General features: G+C 47.3%; 1 protein-coding gene across 1 annotated transcript in view; it reads left to right on the top strand.

Moving 5' to 3' along the window:
- LOC124556458 (synaptotagmin-14) overlaps positions 1–12,145 on the top strand; it is a 579,934-nt gene that overhangs the window by 513,652 nt on the left and 54,137 nt on the right. Inside the window, exon 8 of the mRNA XM_047130444.1 lies at positions 7,647–7,804. Within this exon, the coding sequence (XP_046986400.1) occupies positions 7,647–7,804 (158 nt within the window). The remainder of the gene's footprint in view (positions 1–7,646; positions 7,805–12,145) is intronic.

Genomic DNA, 12,145 nt, shown 5'->3' with positions numbered 1-12,145 from the left:
GTCAACGTTACCAATTCACATAAGCAATATTTATTTATACACATTATTTGGACAGATGCAACTTAAACACTTGGCGTCTCAGAACACACTGTCCAAGGTCCAGAGATAATGTTTTTGCAGCGATATTCTTGCGGGTGGAAGTCCATAAGAGCTTGTGCCCCACACAGGGCTCTCCTCCCCCCTGCCCCCCCCCCGCCCCTCCAGGGTGTAGTGCAGGTCGTTTCTGGAGATGCTATGCTGTCTAGCTCTTTCTCGTCTAGACGTCTTGGTCGGCGCAGCAGTCTGCCTGCTCGTGACGTCGGTACTGGCTGTGTAGGTGGCGCTGGAGGTGTCATCATTACATCGTCCGCCGTTGGATGTACGTGACCCTGTGATGGGGGTGTAGGCTGATCCTGCGTCCAGTTTTCCGTGTTGTGGTCTGGGGCTGACACATTTAGGATGCCATCCCTGGATAGCGTAGGTAACAATGCAGTTGTATCGACCGACTGTGGTATCGGTGTGGAGTGGTACAATGATCGCGACACCGCGCTGTTGCCGACCTGTGGCAGGTACCACGATCATCGTGTCGTGTAGAGACACTGTGATATCTTCTGGAAGTGCTTGACACTGACTGTGACAGAAAATGGAGTTGGGTCATGGCGTGAGGTCAAAGGGGCGGTATTGTTCTCCGGTGTCTCCGTCAAAGTCCGTGCTGGCTTCAGTCTATTGACGGACACAGTAGTGGGTTTTCCGGCTAGCATGATTTCGTATGTGTTGGGTCCCCGTCTTAGTACTTTGTTCGGCCCACTGTAGGCTGGGTGCAGCGCTGGCTTGATGTTGTCAGAGCGCAGCATTACGTGAGTGCAAGTCTGTAGGTTTTTGGGCACAAATACGGTGGGTGTTGTGTGGTGCGACGACAGTCGGGTTCTGATGCTGCGTATCCATCCTCTGACCCGTCGTACAAGGGCTGGGAGATCGTCGTTGCCTTCGTCCGTTGTCTGTGTGACAAATTCCGTCGGGCAGGTAATCGCTTCGCCGTGGAGGATCTCCACTACTGAGGCATCCAGGTGCTCTTTGTAGGTCGTTCTGACACCCGCAAGCACCAAGGGTAGGGCTTCTGACCATTCGTTATCGTGGCAGACCAGTGCTGTTTTCAACATGCGGTGCCACCGTTCCACTAGTCCGTTTGACTGTGGATGGTAGGCTGCGGTATGCAATCGGTAGCAGCTGCAGAGGCGGCACAGTTCCGTGAACAGAGTCAATTCGAATTGTCTGCCCTGATCGGTTGTTAACGACTCAGGGCAGCCAAATCTCGCTATCCATAGGTCGATGAACGAACTCATCACTGTCTCTGCTGATATGTCCCTGAGCGGCCTCCACCCACCGAGTCGTTCGGTCGATGACCGATAGGATATAACGAAATCCGTTAGATTCTGGTAGTGGCTCCACTAAATCTATATGCGGGTGGCAAAAACGGCCCTTCGAGGCAGGGAAGCTCCGTAACGGCGGCTGGTTGTGTCGTCCTGTCTTCGTCTTCTGGCAAGGAATGCACGTTCGTGTCCATGTGGCTCAATCCCTCTTCATATTCGGCCACACATAACGCTCCGAAACTAGTTTCTCGTGGAGCGCACTCCTGGGTGAGCTAAGTTATGGAGCAAGTCGAATATTGTTCGGCGATAGTTGGCAGGGACGAAAGGTCGTTGCCTCCCCATTGACTCGTCGCACCAAACTAGTTTGTTGGTTCCGGGCACTGGGCATTGTCGTAGTGTAATCCCGTGTCGCCGCCTGACAAGAATCGTTCCAAGGCCGTATCTGTTGCATGTGCGTCCGCGAGGTTATCGAAATCCAGTTGAGTGGTCACGGCCGCTAGGCGGGACAGGTAGACCGCAATCATACTGACCGCTCCGCGCATGTGGTCAACGTCTGTTGTGGCCCAAGTGCCTAAACCTGCGCTGCGTGGTGTGGCGTTGGCAGATGGATTCTTTACTGTGTCAGATAGTGGTCGATGGTCTGTATAAATAATAAGTGTTCTCCCTTCAATATCGTCGCGGAAGTAGCGTACCACTTCGTACATGGCCAGTACTTCGCGGTCAAAGGTCGACTACTACCTTTGAGAGTCTGTCAGTTTCCTTAAGAAAAAAACGGGGAGGTTTTGCCATCCCTGGCACTTCCTGCTGTAATACAGCGCCTATCATTCGGTCGCTTGCGTCTGATGTAATGATAATATAGCATCCGCTGAGGTAGTACGACTGTGACGGTGTGGGCTAGTTGAGCTTTAACGTTGTCGTATGCAGTTTGCATCTCGGCTGCCCATGTTAGCTTCCTCTTTCCCGATGTATTTTTCCCCGTAGAGCTACTGTGATGAAAAGTAGAGTTTCAGCTGCATGGGGTAGGTGTCGTCGGTAGAAACTGACAACGCCGAGAAATTTACGTAGTTGTTGATAATTTGTGGCAGAGGACCAGTTAGTAACCTTCTCAATTTTGTCCTGTTTGGGTCATATGCCTGTTGCGTCGACTAAGGGGCCAACGAACGTGACGCAAGGCTGTCGCAGTTGACATTTGTCAGTATTAAGTTTCACATGTTCTGTTGTTCTCTATCCAGATGTTCTCGAAGGCCGTGATCATTTCGTGGAGTTCGTCGCACAGTGTTTGCGCGTAGTAATGCCAGATAGGCTGCGGTCTCCATGTCTAGCGGTGGAGGGGGAGAGTCTACAGTGGACCGAGGACTGTCACTCAGGCGCCCGCTGTTGGATGTAGTCCATTACCTTGTAATAACAGAGCCCTGCTGAGATCCGGGATGAGGCGGTAATGACGGAGGAAGTTCGCTTCGAGCACCGGTTCCACCTTTCCGGTCACAAATAAAGTCCATGGACGTGATATGTGGTCGTCTAGCCAGAGCGTCGCGGAGGTTGTCCGCATTACCGGAACAATTGAATGATTTGCCTCTCGGGGTTGTAGGGTTGAGGGCTTGTAATCTCCTGTGGTGAGATGTGGCGATAGCGTGCTCATGTCCGCTCCCGTGTCGACCAACAGGAACTGGTGTGGCCCGCGGTCATAAATAAACAGTCGCGCGCCGTCTGTCCGTGTGTGTGGCGTGTTATGTGCTTTGGTATCTCCAGCAGAAAAGCGGCTTGTTGTAGGGGGGCGGGCTGGTGCGCTTGCCATTCCGCCGGTGTAGTTTGGGTTGGCGGCGTGCGTCGGCGCCGAATCGCGAGTGAAACCAGCAGTAGCCGCTTCTCGCTTTGTTTTGGCTGGGCTGTGTTGTGGCTGCTCGGCCGTTGGCCGTCACTCTTGTTTGTTTATTTCCTGTAGGAGCTCGGTCCGTGCGCCGTGATTGTTGCGGCGCTGCAGCAGTCGCGGCTGGGGTGTAGTTGCAGGCGGGGGGGGGGGGGGGGGGGGGAGGTTGCCCGGGGTTTGCGCACATTGTATTGCGCTGTATCTGCCGCTGCTGCTGTCCTTGTCTGATGTGCGCCGTATCCGTCGCTGGCGTCGCGGCCGTAGATAGCTGTCCTGGCACTGATCAGTGTCCGGTGGCGAGCGAGCGCCACCATCATACCGGCAAGTTGTAATCGCGTTTCCAATGGCGTGTCCGCAATGTACTAGAAGTGCTGTCTGTATTTGCTCTGGGAGCTTGAGTAACCATAATGACCATAGGGCGCGGTCTGGTAGTAGGTCGTTACCAATTTTCAAGCGCAGTTTGCCCCATAACGCCGATGATGTGTCGTTGCCCAGCGTCGTCTCGTTTATGGCGACGTGCAGTTGTTGCTCCGGCATGCGTGGTAAACGTTGTACTGTTAAGTGACTACACCATCTCGTACGAGTCTCAGTCGGAGTATTTATCAGCAGATCGCTGACGAGATCCGGTTGTTCACCGAGATGGTTGAGAAGTGTTAACAACTTGATCTGGGCCGGCCGAAGTGGCCGTGCGGTATAGAAGCATCGGCGGACTGCGGAGAAATATAGTCCTGTCGGAAAACCAGTTTTGTGGCGGTGTTTGTCCGTGTGTCCACCGTGCACACTGTGCGTCGCGGATGCTTTGGTGGCGTCGGTGAACGGAACGTAGCGCGCGGCGCGGGTGGTGTAGCACCCCTCGGTCGTAACGCGCGTCGTGGTAGGTGGAGTGAATTCACGGTCGGTCGGAGGCCATCGCGGCGTGGGAGATCCGTGCGGTGTGCCCACAGGATCGGCGGCGTGTCGCGTAATCATCGTCGGCTGGATAAATTCGTGGTAGATCGTCGGCCCACGTGGCATGGTGTTCACTGTAGGCGTAGCGGTGATGTCTGGCTCGAACTTGACGCCCTTCGTTGTCAGTGCGGGCTGCGTAGCAGTCAGGTTGTAATTCTAATATCCATCTTGTGGTCGTTGTGCTGTCGATGCGTCTGTTGAGGCATCCTGGTAGCTGTTCCTGTGTGGTCGTGGTAAAACGGTCGAGTCGTGCGTCCGTACCAGCACGCGGCGGGCATCAGCGTATCCCGGTGCGAGCTGGGGTGTGGGGAGTGTTGCGGCCTGCGGGGCTGTCACGTCACGCCCGAGGTGTACCGTGGTACGCGGAGCGGCTGCCGTGACGTCACCCGCGTGACGTATGAGAGCGCAAGCTGTTTGCCGAAATATGCCATTCAGTTCAAATTACTGTTAACTGGCACTATCTGCCCCTGAGACCACCAAATACACTGACCTGCATGTTTGTTTGTTGTGACTGAATGTTCGGCGTTTGTTGCGTCACTGTGGTTGGTGCCTGTAATTAGCCTGGCAATGTCTGACATCTCAATAACGGTAGAGTCACCCCGTTGATAGGGAAACTTGCGAGCAGCATTAGTACTAGCTGAATGTATATCAATTGGAATATTGCACTCGAGAATGGCGGGGACGGCAGGGTAGCGCCATTGTTCATTACCGCCGATCGTCGTTCTCCCATCGTTATGTAGTCTGCCGAGCTTAAAGGATTTGGGTAACGAACACGATGTTCATGGTGCGTAATGACTGTCAACGTTACCAATTCACATACACAACGTTTATTCATACACATTACATGGACAGGTACAACTTGAACATTTAGCGTCTCAGAACACGTTGTCAAAGACCCAGAGATACTGTTTTTGCAGCGATATTCTTGGGGACAGAAGTCCATAGTGGTTCTGACCCCACACACTGAAAGTTACCAGCGAGATGTTGGCACATAAAACACTATAGGCAGTAAACGCACTGGAACAGCCTGTTGAAAGCCGCAGGCTGGATCTTAAGGGAGGCTCGAAGTGCAATCGAAATATTTCCTCCACATTTGGCGTAGGCTATAATGTCGCCGTGCCCTTTGAGCCGCAAATAAAGGGAATATTTTGTCGCTGTTATTTGGGGCTAAGCATTCTTATGTTGGTTTAAGGAACTATTATTCGAATGTCAGAGCGTTTTAGGGCTGGCTGGAAGCTTTACACTCTCAGACAGAAAGATGTGGTTTATTTGGGTACAGCATCAATTCGCGATATTGAGTTCTCTTCATGGTGAAAGCTTAAGGAAGTGCTTCTAAGGGATGCTTATAGCATATAGCTAACTGTCATTGCGTCTGTAATCACCTGTTTGTGGCTTTGAAATGAAAATAACTGTTAATGCAATGTTAACCTTGCGTGTGACTGCAACTGACTTCATAAACCGTATAAAAAAGAACGTGCCACAACTCTGCATAGCGCATGGCCATAGCCTCGGGTGTGGTGCCTAACGGCCCGGGTTCGAGCCCCAGCTGGGTCGGAGAATTACTCCGCTTAGGGACTGGGTGTTGTGTTGTCCTTATCATCATCATTTCATTCCCATCGACACGCAATATTTGGAAATTTGTGGTAAGGTCTTACGAGACCAAACAGCTGAAGACATCGATCCCTAAGCTTACACCCTACTTAATCTAACTTAAACTAACATACACTAAGGACAACACACACACATCCATGCCCGAGAGAGGACTCGAACCCCCGACGGGGGGAGCCGCGCGAACCGTGAAAAGACGCCCAAGACCGCGCGGCTACCCCGCGAGACAGACACGCAGGGGCTTCCTCCCACAAGCTGGAACTATTTGAGTGATCGGTCTAAACGAAGGAGGACGGTGAAGGTTCGAAAAGACCATATCGTCCACGAACTGGCTTACGCTACACAAATGAGTCTCCACGCTTCTGGAAATTTACATGCTTCAAATGCAATTAGAGATCTCGCACAAGGCAGTTTACAAGAATATGATTGGTGACGTTGGCATGTATGATTTTCAGCCTGTCTTGCGTCTTTTCGAGGTTACACTGTAATCGGAAAAGGACTACCAGCGAAGAGAGCAAACGCTAATGTCAGCATTTAAAAACTGTGAAAAATTCATTTTGTCCGATTTTCCGATTGCAGTGTAACTTCGAAAAGACGCAAGAGAGGCACAAAATCACACATGCCAACAGCACCAAACATATTCAAGTAACAAACACACAAATTCACTTCAAAATGAGAATAAATTCTCGAAACGCGTAATGCTAAGCAGCAAAAAATAGGTAAAAGGCGCAATTTCTATTATTTAAATCAAGAAGATATTATTTTATGACAAATAATACGAAACTCTTGGTCGTTATCACACGTTTCAATGTTTTCTGGGGAAGGGCTTGAAGTTGAACATTTGACTTTTACGTTCAATGTTAATTTTTCAGGCAGTCTGAAAGACATGTTCAGAGGCTCTTATAAGAAGTGCAGCTCATATGATAGCAAGGTGTCAACGTTTGAGTCACAGTATTTAGCTTATGACGTATGATCAGCGATAGCAATGAACAGGGCGGCGTAGTTAGAAGTAGCCCACCTTCCCTTTGAATGCGAGTGCAGTATTTCGACTTCTGAAATAAACAGCTACGACAATGGACAGTTTTCTGCAATAATCGATTGTTAGCATTCTTCTATCAGCATTTCAGTGTATTTCGTCAGTTAGACGTTCTTCTTTGCGGTCCGCAAAATGACTTTCTCAATAGAAGAAAGAACTGAAATTATGGTAGCATATGTGAAAACAGTTTTACTAAGGAGACTTACGAAATTTTCGGAGTCAAATATCCGGATAGAGGACTACCAGCAAAGAGGGCAATACAAAGTCTGCATAAAAATTGGCGCACCTACGAATCTGTGTGAAATGTGAAATGACAGAGAATTCCTTCAGTTCGCACAGCAGAAGTTAACGGAGACATTTGGCGAAGAATTATTCGGAGCCCGAAGAAGTCTACACATAAATTGGTCCAACACATACATGTAAGGAAGAGGAGTTGCCAGCGGAGATTGAAAAGTCTTGATTTTAAGCCATATTGTGTGACCGTTGCGCAGCAGTTATGGGAGGATGACAGGAGCGTGTAGAATACTGTACGTGGCTTTTGAATAATGCCGAGTATATCTGAATATGCTTAGATGTGCGCAGCTATGTATTGATGTTGCAAGGGGTCACTTTCATCATTCTGTATAAGTGCATTTTTCACTGTATTTATCATTGTAAATAAATGGTAAGTCCATTTCAGCTCTTCGTTTCTGTAGTTTCACTGCATTTCCTTTACGCTTACAGCTACTTTAATTTGCGCCAGCCTGTAGTTTCGTGCACGTTTCTGCGCCCCGTTCGCCGCCATTACTGATAGGTTGAGTGTGAGACAGGCGTGGCCAGCTGATTGTGTGTTTTGCAGAGGATGTGAACAGCATGGGCGTGCGCTTCCGGCTGTACGGCTGCGAACGCATGCGGCGCGAGCGCATGATCGGCGAGTGCGTCGTCAGCTTCGCGTCCGTCAACCTGGAACTGGAAACCGTTCTCTGGCTGGCGCTGGAGCCTCGTGCCAACCTCACGGTGAGCCACCATTCCCTACCAGGGCATCTTGACTGCAGCTCAGTCCTACATACATGACATTGACATGCTGGCGTGACACTAACGCTCCAAGAGCAGAGAAAGCCGGCCATTTCTTAACATAGCATGCGCCGCAAGAATAATATTTGTTTTTATTTCTTTTTCTACTTCATTTATGAAATATTTATTATATTATTACACCTGAAAAATTACTTAAATACCAAGAGATGTGAATGATTGTACAATAAATGCAAACAGAACCAAAGCTCATAAATAAAAAGAAGTGAACTACCACTCATTCATGAATAGGTATTTTCGAACTCATTTTCATCTTTCCATCTTATCCCACATTTTCACTTCAATGGCGTTCCGATCTGTCTTCACAATACATCGAGGTCATCTTTTTTGTATCCAATTCTTTTAATACGTGCTTGCGTTTTTTCCTTTGTTTCTATGATATTTCGATGACTATATGTTGCTATTATGAAAGACACTTTGTCACATTCCATAATAGTTTTTCACGGAGTCTGATGATTTGTGCTTTCTTACACTTCAATAGATTTTCCACCATACAAATATAATTGTATTTAATCACTTCATCTTCAGAAGACGTTTGCATTCAAAATTATGATGTTTATTGGTATGATGTTTCTGGCTCTGATACAGCAGTAGTTGTGGAACTTCGTTCCTCAATGTGTTATGTTTCACTGCTTTCGTTATTTTATTATCATGACTGAGTTGCAGTTCTCTCTTCAGCAACGAGTTTGATGGCACTCATAAAGTGATTTGGTTCAAAGTGTAGTGAGCAAATATTCATGTTATCTTGCAAGTGCATGAAGTCTTTAATCTTCAGTAACTGCCAGTATTTTATAAGAGAGAAATAAGCAAACAATCATGTAATGTGATGTCAGTATGAAGGCTAAGCCAGTGCGAGCGCTACTGCGTTGTTGTCAGATCTCTCACCCACACTCCTTGCCCCTCCTAGCCAACTCCTCCCTCACCTATCTACATCAATCACGTAATATATAAAATTGTGTCTGTTAGCCTACTGATAGGGAATACAAATGCAGCTTCCTCCATTGTCAGATTTCCAGTGCTTTATCAGATAATTTTTGCCCAATTAATTATCTTTGTCGCTATAAAAGTTTATTGTCCTGTAGCCATAATTTACTATCCCAGGATTCTTACCCTTTTTCTTATCGCCACAGTTTATTACCCAATTTATTATCCTTATCACTAGAATTTATTACCCTGAGATACTTGCCCTTTGCCTTGTCACTGTCATTTATCAGCCGATTAGGGGAAACTATTATTGTGTTGGTGGAGAAGGATGTTTCTTTAGGATCCTTGTCACTCATGTTTATTATCCAATTAGGATAATACATTATGTGCAGGGAACATTATTGGGACCAGGGAAGTTGCAGGGACGCTTTATTTAATGGTAAAACACTTAAGTGGGTGTTTCGACACTTCAGAATCTATCGCTACACAGCACAGAGACTGCTGGAGCCGCCAGATACAGCGTTTAGCCTGCCACTTTGCGTGGGACAGAAGACAGGCACGACAGATGCCTGTCTCATTCAGTATGACCCATTTCACCCAACACCCCACAGCAGAGATGCCTTTCCTTCCTCTGTCATCTCACGTACCTTGGACCAACAATTGCCCTGTGAGGAAAAAGCACATTGCAGAGCTACTTTAAGAGTAATGGAAGGTTTAGATGATTAATGTAAGCGACCTCCATTTTTTCCACTTGCCATTTGAGGCTAGATAGTCGACATGGTTTACTTTAATGTCGATTTTCGGTTAGGAGCTGTATATGTCGGTTATCGGTGAGGAGTTGTATGTACCTCCTGCCGCTTGGACAGTGCACATGCATGAAATTGCTCCCCCCCCCCCCCCCCCCACCCTTCTTAGTTGCTTGTAGAGTGCTTTGTCCTCTACACTATGCATAGAATATCAGATAAAAACTAACTGGACACCAACTAGTTGACATTTATATGAGCTGTGTCCACCATTCGGAACACACAATATATTTAAAAAGATTATCGTGACTCGTGATACAGTTTTTTTTTTTTTTTTACAAACAAACTCATTACTTACATTTCGTTCCAAAGATGGGACAATGTCTGCCTGGTTAAAGAATTGTAAGTTAGACACTCTAGGATGAAGCCAAGGTCGAATGAATCATTGTACAGTACACATAACACAGTTTTCTTCCATTCCATTAGGAGTACAATCTTTAAACAGTATATTATATAGTAACTTCTCCCGTTTAAATTACTGTTATGCGTTGTTTAGTGGTTTCATGGTCCAAGTAACATTGTACATGCACACAAGTGGGTCAGACTACTTTTATTATCCTCTACATTAGTGTTTAGGTCATGTGGAAGGGTGAGTCAGACAATGCAATTCGTTGCCAGTACACTTTGAAGATGAAGCAAATCCAAGATACTGCATACACTGCGCGTGTCGAGCCGTCTCCAGAGCCGGCCGGAGTGACCGAGCCGTTCTAGGCGCTTCAGTCTGGTACCGCGTGACCGCTGCGGTCGCAGTTTCGAATCCTGCCTCGGGCATGGATGTGTGTGATGTCCTTAGGTTAGTTAGGTTTAAGTAGTTCTAAGTTCTAGGGGACTGATGACCTCAGCTGTTAAGTCCCATAGTGCTCAGAGCCATTATACCATCTCCAGAATATTGTTGTGTATTCTGAAATCCTTACCAGAAAGGACTGATGGTTCTTTAGAGAAGGATACTATCGATTTAGCTTCCCATCCTTACCTAATCCGCACTTGTGTACCCTCTGCTGTTTACAATAGATAACACTGTACAGTCCATAAAGCTTTGCCCAGATGATGACACTGTCTTTGTGAAGACTGTACCGAAAATCAGATCCATAACACTGGCACGCCATCATATGGCACGCGATACAGATTGTCTGGTACATCCATCCTTTAGCCCAATCCCCGTTCAATTTGTGAAACTCTGTCGAAAGAATGATTTCGGAAAGCGTCAATACCAGCTCTAATTATTTAGTTTTTCTCATTGTGGTGATTTCGCATGATGTACATGGGAGCTAGCAATATGTTGCCCATCTCTGTCGCAGAACGTGCTCTCTCTGTTTTTGAACAGTAAACCTCTCTGTGATGCACCACATTTCTTTTGTAGCATCTACCACTGGAGTTTGTTTAGCATCCCCACAAAGTTCTTGCACTGTCTAAATGATCATTTGCGTGCCGTTCGGCATTGGAACTAAAGTATCCACCAAAAGCGGTCAAAAAGTAAAGACTCATGAATAAGTTTTATTGAATTCAGGGAACTTAATTTTCCTTCTTGAAAACAAGTCTTGAAGCAGCCACGAACGAAATAAATCCTTCTGGTTACACTTAAAACACTACTTGAGTCAGAGTGCCTAGTAATTGCAAATAGATAAAGTGCTCTAAACTGAAGTTAATTACTAAATGATTACGGCAGACAAAGGCCAGTAATAGGAAAGAATTAAGACAAATATAATCGAAGGTAGACTGCATCTAGAATGCAAGCAAACACTGTTACAAAATGTTACTAACTATTTATTATACAAAATACCACATTAGCAAAAATTCACGTCCCGACAGAGCAGTCCAAAGCTAACATGTTGAGAACTCTAAGTTCGAGATAGTCAGCGAAGAATAGCCCACTATTAAGGTTCCAGTACGACGAAAACACAGTAAAGTCCAGAATTCATACAAGCCCACTCACAGAAACACTAACATGAAGCTTTGCTTTGTCGTCGCGGCGGCTCCAAAGTGAGTTCCTGATTGAAGAAATGCATGAACATGTAGTGTCTGGCTTGGAAGCACACTGAGAGTGAACTGGCCTCCTAAGGCGCCCACGTCGGCCTAAGTACAGCACTTGGCTCCACAATACAGTCGGTGTTGCTTTGTCACATGTCTGACGTAGAAAAGAGGTCCGTGGGTCCCGAGCAGTGACCTCTGCTGACGCATTGGGCGCTCGCTGATGGCCGTGTGTAGCACGGCAGCCCCTCGAGTTTCATCTGTGGGGAAGCAGGCTGCCTGCGTAGCTTGGATGTAGTGTGAGTTGCAGAGAGAGTTGAAAAAGTCCCACCTCATCACCAGGCTGAGAGATTGGACACCCATGCAACTACCTCAAGCAGTGTTGTGTTCGAGCTGATTACAAAGAAGGTGGGGATTGCGAAATTCACTTCCATGGGCACTGTAGCTAGCAGTCCTGATGTGTCTTCTTGAAAACCTCTCTAGGTACTGTGATTCAGCACCACCTTCCCTCTGGAAAGGGAGGAAAGACGGGGATCCATGTCGGGGATCATAGAGAAGCAGAATCCCAGTC

This window comes from Schistocerca americana, chromosome 1 (assembly GCF_021461395.2).
Source record: "Schistocerca americana isolate TAMUIC-IGC-003095 chromosome 1, iqSchAmer2.1, whole genome shotgun sequence".
Classification (NCBI taxonomy): Eukaryota; Metazoa; Arthropoda; class Insecta; order Orthoptera; family Acrididae; genus Schistocerca; species Schistocerca americana.
This window is presented reverse-complemented; position numbering and strand designations above follow the sequence as displayed.